The sequence below is a fragment of the Malaclemys terrapin genome, chromosome 21, assembly GCF_027887155.1.
Source record: "Malaclemys terrapin pileata isolate rMalTer1 chromosome 21, rMalTer1.hap1, whole genome shotgun sequence".
Taxonomy (NCBI): domain Eukaryota; kingdom Metazoa; phylum Chordata; order Testudines; family Emydidae; genus Malaclemys; species Malaclemys terrapin.
In genome coordinates, this window is record NC_071525.1 from 3834267 (window position 1) to 3857127 (window position 22861).

The 22861-nt window shown below is 54.3% G+C and overlaps 1 protein-coding gene across 1 annotated transcript in view; it reads left to right on the forward strand.

The window, feature by feature from the left end:
* HDGF (heparin binding growth factor) overlaps nucleotides 1–22861 on the forward strand; it is a 37526-nt gene continuing 14665 nt past the window's right edge. The window contains exon 1 of the mRNA XM_054010757.1: nucleotides 1–352. Within this exon, the coding sequence (XP_053866732.1) occupies nucleotides 266–352 (87 nt within the window). The 5' untranslated portion in view covers nucleotides 1–265. The remainder of the gene's footprint in view (nucleotides 353–22861) is intronic.

Sequence of the window (22861 nt, forward strand, 5' to 3'; positions counted from 1 at the left end):
GGAGCAATTGAATTTCAAACACAAACAACTGCATGGGGCACCGACCCTTCTCCCGGGAGCCAACCTGCTGCTAGCACCACCTGGGCGCCGCTGGCTCCCGTCCCCCCCCACCCCCGCCCCCAGGCCGCTTGCTCTCCGGAGGGGTGGGGGAGAGCTGCCTGCCGGATCGCTGGGTTTTGCCTCCAAACTTCACCCTCCTCCCCCCCCACACACACACCTAAGCCCCCACCCCCCACTTTCCAGCAGCCTGGCGCTCAAGGCGAAGATGTCCCGGTCCAACAGGCAGAAGGAGTACAAATGCGGGGACCTGGTGTTTGCTAAGATGAAGGGCTACCCCCACTGGCCTGCTAGGGTAAGGAGCCTGCAAAGGGGGGGGGGATCGGGGTGTGTGTGCAAAGGGGGGGATCGACAATGCCCCCCCAGTTGCATAACGCGGGCTTTTTGCACGTTGCACGGGGGGGGGGGGGGTGTGTGCATGGCCGACCAGTCTCAGCGCCTCCGGCTGGCCCAGGCTCGCCCCCCCGTCTGCATGGCATGGTTGCCTGTAGATTTAGATTATTGGGAGCCTGGGTACCTGGGTTAGAGCTGGACTCAGCCCGTGCATGGGATTATAAACCTAGGCTGGGAGTTTATAGGTATGGGGGCCCGGAGACCTGGAAGTGGGGCACCACCTGGGGAGGGAGATTTGGATTATAAACCTCTCTGTGGCTCTGAAATTAAACGTAGCCAGGGAACCTCTGAGTCTTTCATAGACCAGCCCTGGAAAACAGAGATTAGCTGATAACCCCGTAAAAACTGGGCTAGAACAGGGCCTGGGAGCCTACCGATTAGAAACGGAGCACTGCCTTAAGGATTAGAAACCCTAAAATGATCTATACAACTCTCAATTTTCCCTATGCCCAAGAGAGTGTAACATCGGCGTTCAGGTTTTGTAGTTTCTTCATATCTCTTTTCAGCCATATTTCATAGGATCGAATTTCAGCTTCCACGTGAGAGGTGTATTTGATATAGTTTGTGTGAAATCAGGTCAGATAAATTATATCGAAAAAAGAAATTCAGCGTAGATGCTGTTCTCTGTGCGAGCGCAAAACCTGAAATTAGTCCATATAATAAGTAAGTAGGGAACAAAGTAGATTTAGAACTAGGTTAATCTATGACTTTGTTTTAATGTGTGTTTATATAGTCTGTCCTGTGCTTTTTCATGCTGGGCAGTAAATATATGGCTCTGAAACAAGAGAGCAGTTCATAAATATATGGAAGACAGGTGAATATTTAAAAAAAATGTGCACGAGAATCTGATTAGTGTTCCATGAGTGTTTACATGGCCCTGTCTGTTTTCATGCTGTGCAATACACATCTCTGGGAACAGAAATTAGATCATACGCAGGTATATGGGAGTCAAAGTAGATTATAATAAATATATACAAGGTGGTTTTGTGGCTGTTTTATAGGACTTCACCTTTATCAATATTTTCTATGATCATGCATTATTATTCCGTCAGCGCTAAAAGCGGCTGCAACTTAAAAATAAATATCACTTGGTCTGTTGCCTGCTCATGAAAATGGTGCAGTTTGTTTAAAAAGTGAACCCAGTTGTGTTCAGAGTTTTCTGCTAGGAGGGTCTCTTGCATTTTTTTGCTAATCTCCTTGGAGACAGTAAGTGAAACTAGACTTTCCCTGTTGTGGTTTAGTGGGAGGAGGGGAATTGGAGGGGGTACCAATGGGATTGTCATATTTCATCTTCAGTGCAACAAACAGAGCTCTTTTTTTTTTAAATTTTTGTAATATTAGAGTCCAAATAGAATTAAAGCTGTAGTCAGGGGGTCTCTGGTAACTGCTTCTGCAGTCTTTGTTAGAGCTTTAAGGGTTGTTGTTTATTTATCTTGTAAATTTCATTTAAAGGCACACTAGTTCCATTTAGGCCCCCTGGGCCCTGTGGGCCAAATCCCCAGCTGGTGTAAAGTAGATCCCATGTGTTACACCAGCTCAGGATCTGGCCCTTTTGGGGGTTCCTTTGTCCTTTGATTGGTTGGAATTTTAATTTTGCACGGTACTAAACAGCAAATGCCCAGCTAGTGCTAAGAAAGTTTCTCTGCGAAGCTGTTGGCTCAGCCTAGGAAATACGGGTGTAATTCTGGAAGCACGTGTGCTGGTCTGTTGCCTGCTTGTGGCGGGGAAGGTTTGTCAGACCAGGCCTGCAGACTACATATCTTATAAGCTGGTAACATGAACGTGGACGTGTGTTTTCTTCATTAGTTCAAACTAACGGCAGAAAAAAAACAAACCAAAACCAAACCAGAACTTCAGACCAGACGTTTCCTTCTTATGTTGACCTAGTTTAGTTTTGTGCTTCTGTTAGAGTGAAACTCTATTAATAGACCTGGGTCCTAGGCCCACAAGCTCAGAATTCTGACCATTTGGTTCCCTTACTGGGATCGGGGCCCTGTTTTGTGTGTGTGTGTTGCTGGATTGTAACATAGGTCCCACGTGTAATTTCTGAGCATGTGTGGGGTCCTTAGAGTCACGTGGTGTGCCAGACACCATGAGGCTGGGGTAGGGAATTGTACTCCAGCGGGACGATACACCAGTGCAAAACCCTATAATGCAGTTGTGCTGCACTGATACAGAATGGGGTTAACCAGTGAAGGAGGTAAAAGATCAGTACAGGCCCCATATTGTACCAGTGGAGCTTATGTATGTTGGGGGTAGGGGTATGTTGCAGTGTCTCTAAATACATTGATGTAGCTACAGTAGAGCAAAAATCCTGGGAGAGACCGAGAGGTGCAGAGCACAGCCATAGGATTACGTTGCCGGAGAAGTCGTTATAATTTAATTTTGCTCCTAGGTGATGCTGCTCAGGTTAAAAGTACTTTGTTATTTCATAACGAGCCTGATTTGATGTTACTGGCTGTGTCCGAACAGCTGGGTATCAGAAAGTGGGATTCACACAAGATTGCCCCGATTTGGCAGCCCGATCAGTGCCTCTGGACCCTGCGTAGCTCCCGTCTCAGGATCGGTGCCACTCAGGTTCCGTGCAGGGAGCCTTAGTCCGTTGCAGCTGGTAGGAGTTCTGCCCTTGTTTGAACTGGAACCAGGGTGAGGCTGGTTGGAGCGCGTGTGGACACCTACGTTTTAAAAATCAATATAAATATTCGTAGCGTTATGGGGGAGCGTTCTGCCGCTCCCCGGGCTGGGCCCATCCAAGCCAATGGCGAAGTCCTGATCCAGGCTTTTTGGCTCTGTCATAGTGTCGTCGTTTAATAGTAACGGGAGTAAGATCGGGCCGATGTGCGGGCCAAAGTCCTGATTCAGCAAAGCGCTTGGCGCACGTACCTAACTGAAGCAGTGAGGTTTTTTACCCACGAAAGCTTCTGCCCAAATAAATCTGTTAGTCTTTAAGGTGCCACCAGACTCCACATAGTCTGTATCCACAAAAACAAACACAGCTACCCCCTGATGCTTAACTGATAGCCGGGGATTTAAGCGTGCGCAACGCTTTGCAGAACTGGGCCAGGCAATTCAACGGCAAGCCAGCTCCCAATCTTTAAGAGACGGACTTCGCCAGGAATCCAGTCGCTCCTGGGTGAGAGGGTGGGGAAGACAGACTCTTGCTTCAGAAGACGTTGCTGGTTATTTTTAAGCGGTTGATGATGCAGTTTAAAATTTCCTTGGAGGATTTGCCCCCGCCCTCTTCCTCCTCCGTGCAGACAGGACAGGCTGAAAACGAAAGCGATTTCAAATGGCAAAATCGACCCAAAGAGCAGCGTGTTTGAAAGCCATCGAGATGGTTCAAAACCTCCTGAGTTTTTCAGCGCAGCCCCCCTCCACCCACCCCACCTCCTGGCTTTTGTGGAATTACTTGTGTTTGGTTTCATGCCGTGTGGGGGGAGGGGCAGGGGGATTATAACTTGGCTCTGGCCTGGAAATGTGTTTGAAAGCCGCTTTTCTAGGAGGAGCCAACAAGTGATCCTCAGATGCTGAACGTTTCCAGCGTGGGGGGGTGGGGAGGTTATTTGGCGGGGGACAGGAAAGGGGCAGCTTGGGCCGAGTTCTTGTTTGGGGGCTTTTGATCTCCGGCTTGAGGGGAGCATCGATTTTGCTGTTCGAATTTGGTACATTTCTCCCAGCCCGATGAAGGGGGTTGCCAAAAAGGAGCGAGAGAGGCTTGCTGCATTTCTCCGGGACCTCCCAAAGGGACGTGTCTTTTAATTCCCAGCTGGAATTTTGCTTCAGGAGAGGAAAATCTCTTCCTTTGGCGGCGTGTGGCCGTGGGGGCTGCCGAACGACCTGGGCCAGATTCTCCTCTTCGCTTACACCGCCCAGAGGGGCCTAGGCGCGTGTGGAGGGGGTGAAGTACAGGAGCACCCACTTTCAGGCCCCTCGACGCGCCTCAGGGCGGGGCGAAGCGGGCCTCTCCTTGGTGTCACTGGGAATTCGGCGGGGGGAGCCAGCTTGCCTGAGCTCCCTGTAGATCAAATTATAAAACCAGTGCATGGGGGTGGGGGAGGAGGGGAACACAGGCAGGTTTCATATTGGGCATGTGATCAGCTCAGTGCACACAAAGAACTGCTCTATTATTATTATTAATTGTTTGGAGGCCAGTCGGAGCTCCAGCCCCCGGGTGCTGCACAGACACACAGCGAGAGACGTGCCCTGCCCCGAAGAGCTCACAGGCTGTTATTTCTCTGATGCCAGAATCAAGTTTGTCCCTTTGCAGCCGTGTGAAGATAAGGGGCTGGGTCCTCTGTTCCCTGCACCTTGTGCAGCCGTTCGCACCAGTGCAAAGTAAGCACTGCTGTCGGTAGCGAATATCCTGCAACTCAGGGTCTAATCCTGCAATTCCCCTGCCAGTGAGCAATCCTTCGTCAGGGCAGGAAATGTCTGCAGAATGCAGCCTTGGAAGGGTGGATACTCCTGGCCTGACTCCCTCAGATAATCCCATTACTCGTGGGAGTAGACTGAGCAGGGTTGCCCACACAAAAAATGAGCTAATTTGTTTAAATCTTAAAGATTTTTTTTTTTAAATGTTTTTTGGTCTGGTGCATTCGTGCAAAATACCCCGGGTCTAAATTAGGTGTGAGCGGAACCTAAAGAGACAATCAATACATTAAAAATAGAGAGACATAAACAGGAGGGAGGTGTGACCAGAGGGGACTGCTTGGAAGCCAGATTATTAGATCATAGCTCATCTAGGTCGTCAGGTCTTTCAGGGCAGGAGCAGTCCTGTACAGCACCTACCACAATGGGGTTCTTGGCTGGTCCCTCGGCTCTACTGTAATTAACGTGACTAACCAACCTTCACTGTTAACATGTCTCGTTAGTTTTAGGTTGAGATTTACCGGGCCGGATTCTCCTCTTCGCTTACACTGCCCAGAGGGTGGGTTTAAACTCCCAGTTCCCAGGATGGGACTTGGGCAGCTTTGAAAGGCCCACCAAACCAACATCATCACCACTACCACCTCGAAGAAAAAAAATCCCAACAAACGTAACCCATGAAATAATGCCTAAAAAACCCTAAGGGATGGAGGGGACGGTTGGCCTTGTGGTTGAGGTACTAGCCTGGGACTCAGGAGATCAAGGTTCGATTTCCAGGTCAGCTGGGTCCAGTCGCTCCAGCTCTCTATGCCTCTGTTCTCCGTACTAATAATTACACCGATTATGGTAGCACTTAGAGGCCCCGACCAAGGCCGAGACGGTGCCAGGCGCCGTACGTACGTGTGATAAGAGACAGTCCCTGCCTAACGAGCTCACAATCTAAATAGAGACAAGAAGTTGGAGGGGAAACTGAGGCATGGAGAGGCACGGTCACCCAGAATGCCAGTGGCAGGGATGGGCATAGAACTCAGGTCTTCGTAGCCCAGCCCTTTAAGCACAAGGCCGCTCTTCCTCTTGATTTTAAGACCTTGGTTGTGTCTGTTCAGAATTCCAGCTCTGCAGAGCAGGAATTGCATCTCCCTCTGTCTGTGCAGCCCCTGGCACAATGGAGCTCTGATCTCTGTCGGGGCCTTTCGGTGCGGGTAGCAATACAGGGATACGTGCAGCGCACGGCGGCTACAGTCGCTCTGCGTTCCCGACCTTAGGGACGTCCCCTCTGCAGCTATGGGATCCAAGTCCCTTCTTAATTACAGCCACATGATTTATTTACAGAGAATTCAGAGGAGGTGTTGCAGGGTTGCTCCTGATTCTTCCAGGGGAGGGGGGGAAAGGTGCTCAGCACCTTTCAGAATCGTGGCCCCAAGAGGCTTAAGTGGAAGGCTTATGTGGCTGGATGCACACAGGGCTCCTAGGTGCTGAGGTTGTGCGGGGAGAAGGTGGAGCTTTGGCACCCTGCAGGATTGGGCCCTTCAACTGTTCTTGGCACTTCCTTCCTTGCGCTCCCTGCCTCTTTCAACAAGAAACCGGATCCAGTTGGCCTTGTTGCTGCAGGCCCCAGGCTCCGCTGCCGCTTTAAGGAGCTGGTCTCCGCCGGCCGCGCCATTTGTTCTGAAAGGCAAGAAACTAGTCGGGAGCCTCTTAAAGGGAAACGCCACGTGAATCTGCACCCAGGCCCCTGCTGTCTCCTTGCAGCGACACCACCGGGCTCTCTTCTCTCTCGATCCTTCTAGAGCGACGCGGAACCTAGCCTGCCAATTTCTGACGGGGATCCCGGGTTTGGCCTCAGCCCCCGCATCAGAGCGAGGTGGCGGCCGCATCCCCAGAAGCAGTGAAAGGACAGGACTCGGCTGAATATAAAGAGGCTTTTTTATTGTGGCTGCTGGACTCAGACAGACCCTGTGGTCCTCTCTGGCTTCCAGTCTCGCCCCATGTTGCCGAATGCTCGGGCTACCTGTGCACCGCCCGCAGCCACCTGAATTTCCTCCTCTTGCCACCCCTGTCAACCTCAGTTTCCCCATCTGTTAATGATAGGGGACTTGCCCAAGGGCATGTGGTGTCTGTGGCAGAGCTGGGAATTGAACCTGGCTCTCCCAGGCGAGTGCCTCAAGCACAGGACCAGCCTTGCCCTCTCGGTCCTGGCCTGCGGGGCGAGTCCCAACGTTTCGCTCCAGAGACAAGCACAGAGGGTGGGTGCGGTGCTGGATTGGGAGTGGCTGCAGGGCGGGCACCTGGGTCGCTGCGCTCTGCTCCTTGCAGCAGCCAGGCCCTCCTGGATAACGCTGCCTGAACCACGCCCTTCTCCGGGGTGGGCGAGGCAGCTTTCTAGCCAGGCTGGTGCGCTGTTTGGGCCCCGCCTGGACAAAGTCAAGGCTCTGCTGTAGCCAGGGGCCACCGATTGCCGCAAGGTCTGGTTGAGCAGCCCGTGGGCCCGATGGTGCAGGGTGCCCCGGTGTAGTGCCGAGCGCTCTCGGCTCCCAGCGGCTTCAGTGGGAGACCTTGCCAGGGGCTGGACTCTCGCATCCCAGCCATTAGCTTTCGATCCACCTGGGATAGCTCTGTTACCATGTGCCTCTAGGGGGGCCTGATCCTCAGTGACGCTGAGGCCACTCTGCCAACCGGAGGGGTTGAAATGTCCCCTTGAAAATTGCCCCCGAGTAGGGGAACCCCCCTGGCTGGTGTGGGACTGTCGTAACCCTGCATCCACCCTGTTCCCAACCGCTGCGAACTGCACTGTGGCTAGTCCCTGCTTCCTGGGGACACAGAACCAGAGTGTTAAATTAGAGCAGCCCCGAGGCTGCTGCGATTGGCAGTGGGAATCTGGGGAGCACAAAGAGGGGTCGGTGCCCCAAGCCCAGCAATAGCGTCGCTGAGAACCAGGCTGCGCACGGGTGGCCAGGCCGACCCTGTTGGCCGGGTGAGAGAAAGGGGCTCCTGGGAGGAGCCTTTCCCGGCTCAGCAGCTCGAAGGGGAGCTGCCGCTGGATTTAGCTGAGAATCTCAAAGTACTGTCCTGGCAGGCCCGAGGCTTCGCACATCCTCTGCCCGGTGGTTCTGGCTTCGCTTTCCCACCCGCAGGCCGTTTGCTCAACACTATTCCTGGGTGTGACTCGCTTTGGGCCTGATTCCCCGTCACACTCAGCCGCCCCCCGCGCGGAGACACAGGGGATCCGGCAGCATCGTGGGCTCTGGAGGGAGTTTTTTCTTTAAAGGATTTTCTGGAGCAGTCTGTTGCGGTGTCCAGGCTCAGCGCAACGTTGGATCCGTCAGCATCCTCTCCTAGCAGCCTGTTACGTGCCTACAGGGTGATGGGAGACCCAGCATGTCCAAAGTTCTGTACAGCTTCCAGGGTTGCTTGCAGAATAGCCTAGTGGCTAGAGCACCAGACTGGGAGTCAGGAGAGCTGGGTTCTAGTCCTGGCTCTGCCACTGGCCTGCTGGGTACCTTGGGTGATCACCTGCCACTCCGTGCCTCAGTTTCCCTATCTGTGAAATGGGGATAATGACACTGACCTTTTGGAAAGTGCTGCAAGATCTATTGCTGAAGAAATCAGGGTGGTTATTATTTATAAATGGGGTGTGAGGAAGGCTGGCCTTGGGATTAGGGCCAGGAAGCTCTGTGTTTGAATCCTGTCTCTGCTGCTGGCCTGCTAAGTGGCCTTGGGCAAATCGCTTAGCCCTTGTCTACAGAAAGCAGCAGAACCTTTGTAATAACACTGGTCTAGTTAAAGCGGTACAGTGAGGGTGCAGGTTTACTGGTATAAAGGTGCTTAAACAGGGGGTAGCTAGTCCCGTACAGGCAGGGGAATAAGCTATACTGGGCTAAGGCACCTTTGGACTGGCATAGCTGCATCTGTGCTACGAGTTGCACTGGTATAAGTAGATGGGTGAGAAAATCATGCCCCTAGCTCAGGGGTCGGCAACCTTTCAGACGTGGTGTGCCGAGTCTTCATTTATTCGCTCTGATTGAAGGTTTCGCGTGCCAGTCATACATTTGAACGTTTTTAGAAGGTCTCTTTTTCCAAGTCTATAATATAGAACTAAACTATTGTCGTATGTAAAGTAAATAAGGTTTTTTAAATGTTTAAGAAGCTTCATTTAAAATTAAGTTAAAATGCAGAGCCCCCCCCCCGGACCGGTGGCCAGGACCCGGGCAGTGTGAGTGCCACTGAAAATCAGCTCGCGTGCCGCCTTTGGTTGCCTACCCCTGCCTTAGTTGATGCAGTTCTACTGGTATAAGGATTGTGGGTAGATCCGGCCAATTTACCGTGCTATTGGAAATTCCCCTCCGTAATAAAGTCGTCTTGGGCTTGCCAGTGAGATAAGTTCCCAAGCGTTTTCCTCTCTTTGACTGATGAAAGGAAGGGTCTTATCAGCACCGAATGAGGGGGGTGTAAAGTTAAGGAGCTGGGATCTGAACGTGCCTGGGATTTCAGCGTTAAGGTCCCAGCGTAACGGATCAGCTGTGTTTAACCGGGCACCTAACCCACCCCCAGCACTGACCATGAAGGGAGAGCGCCCCCTACTGAGTCACACGCACTGCTTCCTCCAGCACTTTGGCTGAGGTTCGCCCCGACTCCGAGGGTCCTATTGAATCACCAGTACCCCTTCCAGCAGGACGGTGGGTTTCCCATCCAGTCGCGGAGCGAGGCGAACCTCGCTTAGCTTTCTGCCCATAGCCCACCCCCTCCTAGGAACACCCCAAGGAAGCCAATTGGGTCGGCCACGCCAGTGACGCCACCCCAGCGCTCCAGAGACGGCCCTGGGGGAATGGGCAGCTTCTCCTCAATGCACACCCAGCACTTCAAAGGCATCGCCCTGAAGGCCTCACCCAGCCTCTGTTCCTCCAGGGCACGGTGCCCAATCTCAAGGCCTCCTTCAGGCCCGGGCTGGCTCTTCCGTGACTTCCAAGCTGGCTTTCGTTCGGCGTCGGAGTTTCCGAATTTCCCGCAAAAAGGAATTTTCGCAGGTTTTGTGGAAATGTTCGTTGTAGTATCGCTTATCACGTCAACTGTAATTTAGGATGTCCAGTTTCAAAATGGAAAGTCAACATGTTCTCTTCTGCAGATGGCAAAAATTGAGCATTACGACCTTATCCCTCATCCCCCCCCCCAAAAAAAACAGACAAACCCTAAATTTTGTCAAAGTCGCCGTGTTCCCGCAGGAAGTTTCGATTTCCGCGCAATGGCGTTTTCCAATGGAAAAAAGTCCTGCTGGAAAATTCTCACTCGGCGCTAGTCCTGGGGTGAAGTTCTCCTCGATAAATGAGACCGCAACAGATTTTTCCAGCTGGTCTCGGAGATGCTAATTTAATTCCAGAGTTTTTCTGGCTTTACACTGAGATTAGAACCTGGCTGGTTTTCTGCGCATATGCAGGGAGCTCTGTGACTCGCCGAGTAGCCTTTTGCCACCCACCCGAGAGAGTTGCTTTTGAGTCCTGCTTCGGAAGGCGGATGACACAAGTGTGTTTACCCTCAGCCCATAGTCTGCCTGTCCTGGTGGACGTCTGTTTGCCTCGCACGGCGTGATCCAGGCAAGGGAAAGGGTCGGGGTGCTGCTTGGAGGAGGAGGTGCAGAGGCCAGCTGTGTGGATGCCGTCCACACGGAGCAGATACTGCCCCAGTGCCCGGGGGAGTTAATCTGGTCTCGACTTGCCCGTCTCCTCTCAGCGCTGCTGGGAGCCTCCGAACTGCTCACCAGGGGCCCCTCTGCAGAGCCAGCCCAGCCCCCCTTCCCCTGCCCAGTGTATGGGACGTGCAGTAATGCAGACGCGTCGCATGCCAGGCTGGCTGAGGGGATGTCTGAGGCTCTCCGGTGGCAGAGAGTGAGCGCAGTATGATTTTCTCTTCTCTGTCCTGTTCTTCAGGCCTGTCCCATTCCCTCCTGCCCAGCCCTGTTGTCGGGGGCAGTGCCCGGGGGCTGTTGTCGGAGTAGCATCCCTTGCTCTGACCCTCATCCCTCGCTGGGGGAGTCGGCCTCTCTCTAAAGCAGAGACTCCGGCGTTCAAGGATTCGGCGTGTGCTAAAAATGCTACGGTACCAAGCCTGGGATCCCGTGGCCTGCCACAGCCTCTTGGCACGGCACGGAGACAGAACTCTCAGCCTCCTGTTCCGAGCGACGGGAGAATCACCCGCTCGCAGAGGGCAGTCTAGGGCCTGTGACACACTACTGAACTGCTCCGATTACATCCAGCAGAGGGCAGTGGGGCACATCTTTACCATTCGCGTGGTGGTAGCGGCTAGGAGCCCCACTCGTGGGCCAAGACCCCATTGTGCTCGGCGCTGTACGGACATAAGAGACACCCTCCCCCCCCCAGCCCTAAAGAACTTACAATCTAAATAGCCAAGGCAGACAAAGAATGGGAAAGGGAACTCAGGGACAGGAGGGGAAGCGACTTGCCCAAGGTCACCCAGCAGGGAGGCCAGGTTTCCCGAGTCCTAGCCATTAGGTCGCACGGCCTGCCCACGACACTCGAGCTAAACAGGTAACCAACATTGTCAGCCTGTCACACTGCTACAGCAACAGTCTGAATTTTCACCGTGTGCCCCGTCAGGGTCACACGCCCCCATTTTACAGATGGGGAAACTGAGGCACGGGCATGGCGTGGGAAGCGCTATGCCCGAGTTCCCATAAGAAGCGGTGGAAGAGAGACCCCAGTGCGCTCCTGGCTCGACTCCCGTCCAGCTCAGGATTCTGTGCTCTGACCCCAGGCCCTTATTTGAGGTGACTGGGTGCTTTAGATCATATAACCTGGGTGCTTTAGATCATATAACCTGCCTCTTACCCCTCCTCCCCCCAAAGAGCTGCAGCTGGGAGCTGAAAGCGAGCTGGAGAAAGTCGGCCCCAGGGAAAGCGACCGAGCACGAGCAGGCTGAGCAATCCCCTGGAAAAGATAAAGGAGGCCTGGGTTATTGCAACCTCTCCCTGCACAGGGCCTGCGCGCGGCAACTGAGTTGCTGCCTGACCTTCCTGCTGATAAAATGTAAACATGAAACCCCGGGGGCCTGATTCTCCTTTGCACCCAGGCTCCTTTACGCTGCTCTGAGGCCTTGCGGTGGGTGTCGGTTACATTCCCACTCACCCAGAGCGCGCTGTCAGCGAGAGCCAGGCCCTGGGCATCTCCCGCTGCTCCCCGACGGGCCTGATCCTGCAGGGAGCTGAGGGCACTGGGCAATTCCCCGGCTTGAATCCCAGGGCCAGGAGTCATTTAGACCCTCTTGAAAATGTCACCCGTCGTCTCTCAGCCCCTGGTGCCCCCGGGGATCGCACCTGGTGCACACAGCGGTTCCCGGGTCGGGGTGACAGTGACTCACGTGCATGTGGTGCTGGAGAAAATGGCTGTGCAAGGGGGGAGGGCCCTGCTGTAGAAAGTGGGATAACAACAGTCGGGGGGGGGGGGAGTTGGAGCACACGGCCACTGATGCTTCTGGGGAGAGGGGGGAACGTCCCGTCAGAACTGCGACACCAGCTGAAGGCAGTGGGGTCTGCGAAGGCCCTGATCCTAAGCCCAGTGGAGTCAGATTCCTTTTGAATCATGCTCTGGAGGGGATTCAAGGTAAACAAGGATGTTGGGCTGCCCAGTGGTGGGACCTGGGGGAGGCGGGGAGAGGGAATCCCAAGAATCACCCCCATTTCTGCTATCAACTCTTACTTTGGGAGAGGCTGGGTGGACTAGTGGTTAGGGTCCTGCGCCAGGAGCCCTGGGTTCCGCTCCTGGCTCTGCCGCTGCCCTCTCGCGCTGTCACCATTTCGTCTCTCATCCCGCCGTCTGTCTCATCAGACTTGGCTTTTCGGGGCAGGGACTGTCTCTTGCTCTGTGCTTGTGCCGCGCCTGGCACAGCGGGGCCCTGATCTCGCATGGCGCCTCAAGGTGCCGTCGCAATACACAGAATAAGTGACTGTGGGCGAGTAGCTCGGCCTCTCACTGCCTCAGTTTACCCACTTGTAAAAGAGGGTGTAATCCCTATTTCCCAGGGGTACCGTGCGGTTTGAATTAAGTGAGTCAGACTCCGGGGGGCCCGTCAGACTCTTGGGTACATCACGTGTTTACACCAAAGCTCCTTTATGCTGCCGGAATGGTGCAAACACCAGAATTGGGCCCGGGGTCTGAGAGCTGTAGGCCAGCATTGTCCTCGGTGGGTGGGGGTGTATGGAGTCGGGAGCTAGTCTGCTGTGACTCTGAGTCATTGTTCCTTTCTCATCGCAGCTCAAGATTAGTCACAGCCACTCCGAAGCGGGGCCGAGATGTGGGAACACCTTTGCCAAGCTCCCACTCCCCCATTCGGATTTCAGATCGGAGGTGGGGGGAGGAAGGCAGGCGGTCCACGCAACACACATTCTTAAAGCTTAAACCCTGTGATCTTGTAGTTTGCTGGCACAGCCTAGGGCGTGACAGCTGCGCGGAAGGGCGGGCCTGACCTTTGTCCTATGGAATCAGGCTAGGGAACCAATTCCAACCCGCATCAGCCGTGCTGGGGCTGCTGGTTGGCTGGGGCCGGCCCATCGCTAGCTGCAGCCTGGCACGTTCCTGCTCGGGCAGCAGAAGCAATGGGGCCTTTTCATATTGCAGAACAGAGACTAGCTGATCATTGGAGGATCCCGAAGCACTTTGCAGACACTCAGCCTCCCAGCACAGCCTATGAATCAGGGGAGGCCCAGGGGAGTTGCGGGCACAGTTGCCGGGGTGGGGAACTCAGGGCTTGGAATGGCAGGGGGGCTGCAAATCAGGATTGGAGGGGACACTGACAGAGGTGGGTGGGTGGGGGGCATTGCCTGTGTGAGTGGAGCTAAGGGCTGGGGTAGCAGGGGGGCTGGGGGCGGGATTGGAGGGCACATGCAGAGCGGTGCCAGGGAAGCTTGCCTATCATCTGCTATCGCATGTAGCAGAGGCAAGTTCGATTAGTAACCAGCCTTGAGTCACTTCTCCCCGGTCCGTACGTGACCGTACGACAGAGCTTTCTGTGTTCAGCCTGGCTGGGGTGGGCGGCGCCCCTGCATCGCCGGGCAGCAGAGCTGGGTTCGATCCCCACTCCCGCAGCCCAGGCCTCTTATTGTGAGCGGGTGGGACTCCCCGGTGCTGTGGAGAACGGCCGGGGAAAGCAACAAGCGTCGCTCAGCGTTGCCCCACTCGGCTTCTGTCCAGGGCCCCCCCTCAGACGTGTTTTCACGTGGTTCGCACGACTGAACCGCACTCACCTCGCAGCGGCAGCTTGTATCCCGCGAGGCTGGGCCTGGCTCCCCGCCCCAGGCATCGTGACTTGGCATGTGGGGTCACAGCCTGGCCCTGGTTTGGTCCGGCCACCCCTCCCTTGTGATGGCTTTGGGGAGAGGGCTCTCAAATGGGGGGCCTGAGGCACACTCCCTTTGCCCCCTCCCCCCAATTGGCACCCCTGCACATGTGCACGGCTGCGGGCACCACTGCTAGTGAAAGACAAAGGCGTGTGGCGGAGATGCAGAGCTCTGGGTGCTGTGATATGTGGAGTCACAGACCTACCCCCCGAGATAGTGGATAGGGTACTAGACTGGGAGTTAGGATATCCTGGGTTCAGACCCCAGTATTGCTATGGACTCCCTGTTGGACCTTGGGCCAACCATTTCGGCTCTGGTTTTTAAAGGCACTGAGGCATTGCTGCGCTCAGTGTTGCAAACTTAACGGGTTTAGGAGCCCACACCTAAAAAGGGATTTAGGCACTTGGGACTTAGGCTCTTCGAGGCATTACATTTGCAATGCTGAGCCCTTAAAAATCTGGGCCTTGGTCGCTGTGTGCCTCAGTTTCCCCATCTGTAAATTGGGGATAATCCTTTCCAGCCTCCCGGGGAGGATGGGAGGAATGAAATCCATTAATATGAGGGGTGGAGGGCAGTGAGGGAGTGTGAAGATAGTCGCACTTAGCTCTTACGCTGGACTTGTCATCAGTGGATCTCAATGGACTTTACGAAGTCCTGTCGTTTAGCTTCATTTTCCAGTGGGGGAAACTGAGGCACCAGGTGGGTTGACTTGCCCACAGTCACTCAGCATGTCAGTGCCAGAGCTGGGACTTGAACCCAGGTCTCTGCATCCAGTACTCTATCCACTAGGCCACACTGTACCCCCCTGCAGCTACTGTAATAGCGTACCTGGAGCCTCACCGCATGGGTCCTCGCTCGCGGCCCCTGCTCCTAACCTTTCCAGACAGTAGCCAGTCCCCATCACGGAACTCCTTATTTGCAGCTCGCCTCCTTCCGGCCCTGGTTATCCGGTACCCGCAGACCAGGAGGCTTCGTTTATCAACCACGCTAAGATTCTTGGGCTGGGTCGCTGCAGGCTCAAGGGATCAGTGGATTTTTTGCACCTACGTCGCTGCATCAGTGCAAATCCCTAGGGTAAATTCCTTGCACCGGTGCATGTCGCACGGGAGCCAGTCACTTTTTTTACATCAGTGCAGCACCTGTTACACGAGGGGTTTGCACGAGTGCAGCGACGCCACTGGAATCCAGCCCACTCCCATCAGTGCACGCTGGCATTAAACAGAGTCTCATGCAATTAAACTGATGTGGGGTCAGGAAGTTTCCCTCCACCTGGCCCCAGCCTGTGCTCCTGGCTCCCAGCCCTCTGTGCGGCCCACCCCTCTCTGCCCCGGTGTGACTGGAGTGTTGTAGGTTGGTGCTGCCCTGGGGGGTGAGATCTCAATGCAGAGCCGGGAACAGATCAAAACAAGAAGGCCCAGTCCTGGGTATCGCTGAAGCCAGCCTCCCCACCCCGGGGCACAGAATCCATGTGAAATGACTTGGGGCTCCATGATTTTCTAGGGGGCTGTGGAGTCAGGGAGGCAGCAAACAGCCTGAAATCGAAAACCCTGTTGCTTCCTGTCTGTTGCGGGCTAACAGCTTCCCCGGCTGCGGTTACAGTCCCTGGGCAGGTATATTTCGTGATCCTGCAGCTTTGGTGCGTCCTCTTCCAGCAGCGGGAGCGAGGAGTAGATGAGAGGCGACCTGAGCCTCCTTCCCTCTCCCCCCCCTCCCCAGGACGAGAGCCAGGTAGCCGAGGTCCCACTGCAAACCGGGGGAGCTGAGTCCAGCCCTGCACACAAGGGCAGGGGGCCATGTTGCAGCTTAGTTCCTGACACACCAAGCGATGAGACTTACAGGTCTAAAGAGGCCCTGCCCTGGGACTCAGGAGCAGGGCCGGCTCCAGGCACCAGCCCAGCAAGCAGGTGCCTGGGGCAGCCAATGCGGGGGGGCGGCACGTCCGGCTGTTCTCACTCCCTCTCGGAGCGAAGGACCTGCCGCCGAATTGCCGCTGTAGAATGAAGTGGCGGTAGAGCTGCCGCCGCTTGTGATCACGTTTTTTTTTTTTTTTCCTGCTTGGGGTGGCAAAAACGCTAGAGCCGGCCCTGATCAGGAGTCCTGCATTCTCTTCTTGGCTCCGCCACAGACCTGGTGGGTGACCTCGGGCAAGTCATTTCCCCTCTCTCTGCCTCAGTTTCCCCTCCCATCTTTTTTCTACACCGACTGAGAGCTCTTCAGGGCAGGGACTATCTCTCACTGGGTGTATGTACAGCGCCGCTAGGCAGTGCTGTAATAATAAAAATGGCCAGAACAGAAGACTGGAGGCTGGAAATCAGTGAGTTCTAGTCTTGGCTCTCGCAAAGCTTGAACTGGTCCTTCTCCTGCTCTGTGCCTCAGTTTCCCTATCTGTTAAACAAGGATGATGATATTGACCTCCCTGTTTCACCAGCCCAGGAGGGTAAGGTCAAGTTGTTGATAGCATGGAATTCCGGGCTGAACGCAGCACTTTCATGAGCCGACCCCTCTCCGCTCTGTGGTTTGTATGTATTAAAGCAGCCACCTAGAGGCACCAGCTGAGATCAGGACCCGTTGTGCCAGGTGCTTCCCCCACACCCAGGGAGAGACAGTCCCTGCCCTGAAGAGCTCATGGCCTAAACAAAGGATGGGTGAAAGAAAGGATTGTTATCGATTCACAGATGGGGAAACTGAGGCACGGAGCAATATCATTGTGACGGATTGGATCACAGAAACCCCTTTGAGACTGCCACCTGATGTGCCTAGACTACCTCTGAGTCTGTTTTCCATGCCAGCTTGGGACTTCAGTGCCTTGCCTGGTTTGAGCCAGACATGCTAGCCTGCTGCAAACACAGATCCATGTCTGAACCACATCCCCCACATGCTGCAGCCTTAACTGAAAACAGCTTAAGAAGTGCTCCTGTCTCCAGCACTCAGATACCCAACACCCAATGGGGTCCAAACCCCAAATAAATCTGTTTCACCCTCTATAAAGCTTATACAGGGTAAACTCATAAATTGTTCGCCCTCTATAACAGTGAGAGAGAGAGATGCACAGCTGTTTCCCCTCCCCCCTCATATTAATACATACTCGGGGTTAATTAATAAGTAAAAAGTGATTTTATTAAATACAAAAAGTAGGATTTAAATGGTTCCAAGTAATAACAGAACAAAGTGAATTACCAAACAAAACAAAACAAAACACGCAAGTCTAAGCCTAATACAGTAAGAAAGTGATCACAGATGAAATCTCACCCTCAGAGATGTTCCAATAAGCTTCTTTTACAGACTGGCCTCTTTCTAGTCTGGGTCCAGCAATCCCACACCCCTGTAGTTACTGTCCTTTGTTCCAGTTTCTTTCAGTCAGCCTCTCAACCCCCAAAGGATATCTCCTGAGTCAGTTGAAGACAAAATGGAGGGGCTTCCAGGGGCTTAAATAGACTTTCTCTTGTGAGTGGAAACTTCTACACAGGGGGAGAGAGAGTCCAGCTACAAAATCGAGTTTGGGAGTCACCTGGGCAAATCACATGTCCATGCATGACTCAGTTTTCTACAGGACATTCCCAGAAAAGCTCAGATGTGGATTGGCGTCTATCAAGGTTCATTGTTCGCCAAGTACTCCCAATTACTTGAATAACCCCTTCACACTATCTTGACCAAAACTGCCTTAGGTGCTTTCTACAGCAAACACTTTAAATACAAGCATAAAGCCAACGCTCATAACTTCAGATATAAAAATGATACATGCATACGGATAGGATGGATACATGCAGAAGAACATATTCTTTGCAAAGATATGTTACATGGCAGATTTAGCATAAAACATATTCCAGTTATGTCATGTTTACCCTCATAAGCATATTTCTCTAAAGCATTATGGAGTGCGGCGTCACACTCATGGCCTGATTTCCAAGTTGCTCTGGACAACAGGAGCTGAGCTCTTTTGAAAATTCACCCCTCTGTTTCGGGCACGGAGCATTTGAAAAGCCAGCCCCACGTTAGGCATAGAACCCACGTGTCCCAGTCCAATGTGCTGCCCACTGGACCCCCCCTGCCTGGATAGGGACCGGAGACTGTGCAGGGTAGACTCCCAATCCAATCCATCATCAGTCTGGACGTGGGGAATTGTCCTGATTTGGCCCTTAGGTTTTCCTAGATGTGAGCACTTTGCCCATTCAGAACACACTGTACCGTGGTTCCCCCTGGCTGAAGTCCATATTGATTGATTTGTAACTCTTGTTCGCAAACAGCTGCCAAGAGTCCGGGTCTCCCCAACGCTCGTTGGCTTTGGAGGAACTTTGGGGTCAGGGGCTTTTTAAATACTGGGGTGGGAGCGGAGAGTTAACGTTGGTGCTGTAATAACCTGTTAGTGACCCAGGTTGTATCACCAGAGCGGAGCCAGGATCGCCTCCCCAGGTCGCTAAAAAGCAGCCTTGCTTCACCCTGCAAAGCACCTTGGCTAATCTTTAATGCGCTCTGTAGAACTGTCGTTCGGGCTCTGCGCTTGTCCAGTCAAGAATCCGTTACTGTAGACATAATTTACTGAGTATATGACATTAAAATGTGCTCTAATATTGTGCTGCGCTTATGCAGCCGTCCCTCCCAGGATACGGAACCCTTTTTCAAACCTTAACTAACTCCCCGCAGCAGCTCTGTGATTTAGGTAGGTCTGATGCCCATTTTACAGATGGGGAAACTGAGGCACGGAGCAGGCATGTGACTTGCCCGAGATCACACAGTGAGTCAGCGGCAGAGCCCAGGAGTCCTGGCTCCCAGGGGTCAGTGTTTTTGATTCCAACACCTCACTACCCAAGAACAAGCTCTGATTCCTCTAAGGTCCCACCTGAGTTGTAGGAAACTGACCCCTCTCCCAGGCTTTCTTCCGGCCCTCTTTGGTGGCTTTCTCTGGACATTTTGGCTGAATTACCTCTGGCTGAAACTTGGAGCTATGTTTAGAAGCTATAAAAAGCTTCCGGAGAGTGACTTTTTGCTTTTATTCACACATGGGTGACTGGTGTGTGTGTGATTTTTATTTGCTGAAACAACAGCTGCTGCTGTAATCTTTAACTGGCTGTCACTGGGGGAGGATTGGGGAGAAGGGGAAGACTAGAGAGGAAGGATAGTCCAGTGCACTAAGCAGCGGGAAGATCTGGGTTCAATTCCCTGCAGTGACATGGATTGTTATGTGACCTTGGGCAAGTCATTTAGACTGCCCGTGCCTCAGTTTCCCATGTGTACAAGGGGGGTTTCCCTATCTCACGTGGGGTGTTGGGAGGATAAAACACACTCAAGATTGTCGAGCGCTTTGAGATCTACCAATGAAATCGCTCCGTAAGAAACAGGCTTTTTTAATGAGACCTGAACTCAGTATAGACACCCTCCATGGGATGATGATCCGGATTTGGAGCCTTAACCTGAGCTGGTATAAACGGGCACTGCCCCACTCCCCAGTGCTGATTCATACCCTTGGAAGATCTGGCCCTTTACCTGTAGCTGAACCCCAAGCAAGAACCATCCTATAATTTAAGCCCCACAGCCTCATGGGGGGTGTAGTCTGGCCAGGGAGCCAGGCCCGCCATGGAAAATTGGGACAGGAACCCACCGAACTACAACTCCCAGAAGGCACTGCGGCAGTTTTCCAAATGGAAATATTTTGCTGTTCGGGGGTTTTCAGCCAAAAATGGAAGCAAAACAAAACAAAAAAAAATTCTTTGGTCAAAACCTGAATTTCCTTTGCCCCCAGCTGGAGTTAGGAACCCTCCTAGCCAGTTGCTGGCTGCCTGGTGTTAGGACAGATCTCCCAGGGACGGACAGGCTGTGTCATCACGGCGCGTTCCTGCGGTTAGATGCCTTCCGCTGCAGCCGGTGGGCCAGGAGGCTGGAAAAAATCACGGAAAACCTCCGCCCCAGTTGGCTGTAGTCATTTAGCAAAGAGACCAAAGCTCCGAAGGCCCGTTTTGCCCACTAGATCCGGGCTGAGGCATGCGCTGGCAGAGGGTAGGGCGCATGGGAAACTGACCTTGCCTGGGGCGGGCCTGCTTTGGGCACAGAGAGAGGTTTCTGTTCTCCATCCTAGCCCACTTGCTAGCTTCTGCGTAGGGGGAGGGGCGATGCTTGGGTCTCCCCCCCCCCCCCCCCCCCCCCCCCCCCCCCCCCCCCGCTTGCCTGTGGTGTTGTGTTGCCAGAGCGCCTTTATCCCCAAAGGCAGGTGCAGCTTGTGTTCCCGGCTCCCCAGGGAGAGCCCTCGCACCTGTGCACAGCCAGCCCTGACACGGGGAAGATGAAAGCCGGGGAGCTTGCGTTTTTCTTTTCCTTTTCAAACAAAGAGATTAAAAAGACCAGGGGTGACTAGGAGGGAGATTCTGGCCTGGCCAGAGCCATCAGCAATGGCCCCTCAATCTTCCTGATTAACTCCCTGTGCCTGATTCCGAATTCCACTTGGTGTGCTGCCCATGCACGCAGTCATTGGGAGTAGTTAATCCCCTTTCCGTTCACACCCTGCTTTATTGCAGATTAACTCTCCTGTGTAGCCAAGTCCTTGGGCGGGGGAAGGGAGCGGTCGTTCTGCGGCTAGCGCACAGGACTGGGAAGCGGGAATCCTGGGTTCTAGCCCCAGCTCCGGGAAGGGAGTGAGGGGTGTCTAGTTCTTAGCGTGGTGGGAGGGGGTTTGGGAGCAAGGACCCCTGGGTTCAGTTCCCAGCGCTAGGCAGGGATAGGGACTAGATTAGGGCAGGGAGATGAGAGGCAGGACGCCTGGGTTCTGTTGCCATCTCTGCCATCAACCGGGGAGGAATAAACTGGGTGAAGCGTCCTGGACCCACCACAGGGGCTACCCTGCCAGCATGGCCCTTAGGGTGGGGTTCAGGGTTAACCGCTCAGTTTCGGCCGAGGGGCTGACCCAGCCTGGCCCTCCAGCCCCGTTACCTGCTCCCCAAGGGGCTGGAGGTGCCCTCTGTGTTGGGCGGGCAAGGGAGGGGCACAGAGTTGATTTGCTCTGTAAGGGAGACATTATTGTGACCCGCCCTGGCACCGGAGGGAGATAAGGGAGGAGGGCATGGGGTGCAGAAGGGCTGAAGCTTTGCTGGGTTGTTTCCCAATGGGGGATATTCCCCGCCCCCCATCAAACAGTGGGGCAGAGCCGCCGGTGGAAATGAGATCATAAGCCGCAGCCGGAATGTTTAGCCCTGAGAAAAGCAGACGGCGGAGGGGACCTGAGAACAGTCTTCAAATATATTAAGGGCTGTTAGGATGGGGACGGGGGATCAATTGTTCTCCATGGCCACCGGAGGCGGGACCAGGCGTAACAGGGTGAATCTGCAGCAAGGGAGATTTGGGTTCGATACTGGGGAAAACTTTCCCCTTACGGGGGATTGAGCTCTGGAGCAGGCCCCCTGGGGAGGTTGTGGGATCCCTTCACTGGGGGGTTTTCAGAACAGGCTGGACAAACCCAGTCAGGATGGTCTAGATCAGTGATCCCCAATCTTTTTTGTCTGGCGGGTGCCAGATGACGAGCCACGGAGGACGAGCATCCGCCGAAATGCGGCAATGTCAATAGGCGTCGCCACCGAAACGCCGCCGAGAAGCAGCAAAAATCGCCATACACGGGTGCACTTAGACGCGCCCGCGGGCACCGTGTTGGGGACCCCTGGTCTAGAAGATTTACTTGGCCTTGCCTCAGCGCAGGGGGCTGGCCCTGATGATCTCTCGTGGCCCCTTCCAGCCCCACGTTGCTCTGATTCTGGAATAAAACCCAAGGCAGGTGTAGTCAGCAGCTCCTTATCCAGGGGAAGGATGTGGGGGCCTGCACCGTCTCCCCCCCCCCCCCCCCCCCCGCTTGTCTTTTTCCTGAGGGCTTTTTTGTTTTTGTAGCTTTGAGCTGTGTAATGTTGCTTCTGTTTGGTTTCCACCTGGATGCCTGACTTCACTTCCCAGCCCTCTGTTAGGAATGTGGGCTGGAAATCAGAGCATGGGGAAGAGGAGTCAGGACTCCTGGGTTCTATTCCCAGATCTGGGAGGGGAGTGTCGTCTAGTGGTCAGAACATGGGGAGGGGGGCAGGACTCCTAGATTCTCTTCCTAGATCTGGGAGGCCTGTGACCTGCTCCGTAATCATAGAGATGGGTCCAGCCTGAAACCTCCAGATGCAAACTCCCCTTGGCGGGGATGGAGAATAACACCTGAATTCTGCAGCTGGGGTCCGTGCGGCCGTTCTGGCAGACACCCTGCCCCTGTGTCTTCGGCTCTCCACCCAAGCTGCATGGGGCCATGTGTGGGCGACTCGCCCGTTGCACTGTTGATTTGGGCACGTGTGGGTTTCCCCGTCCGTGAAACTTTCTTTTCCTGTCTGTCCCGGGCGTGCGATGATCCCCGGGAGCAGGGGGCGGGGGTGAGGTGGGGGAGGACAGAGTGTGTGGCTGGGGGCAGGGGATCGGGCCCAACCAGGAGGTTGTGGTTTCCTTTGTGGTGTCTCTATCAGGCCTGGCAGTGGGTGGCGGGGCAGCCGGGGCTACATTTTTTCCACGCTGCGTCGGCAGGGGCCGGGGCAGCCTGGGGAGCCAGTTATTGGACAGGCCAGAGAACCAGTGGGAGGAGCCCAGGGTGGCATACAATGGTGTGTGTGTGCGTCTGTTGTGCGCATGCAGGTTCTGGTGTGATAGTGGAGGGATGCATTGTGAGAGTGGTGGGGGGCCTGGTGTGTGTGTGTACACAGG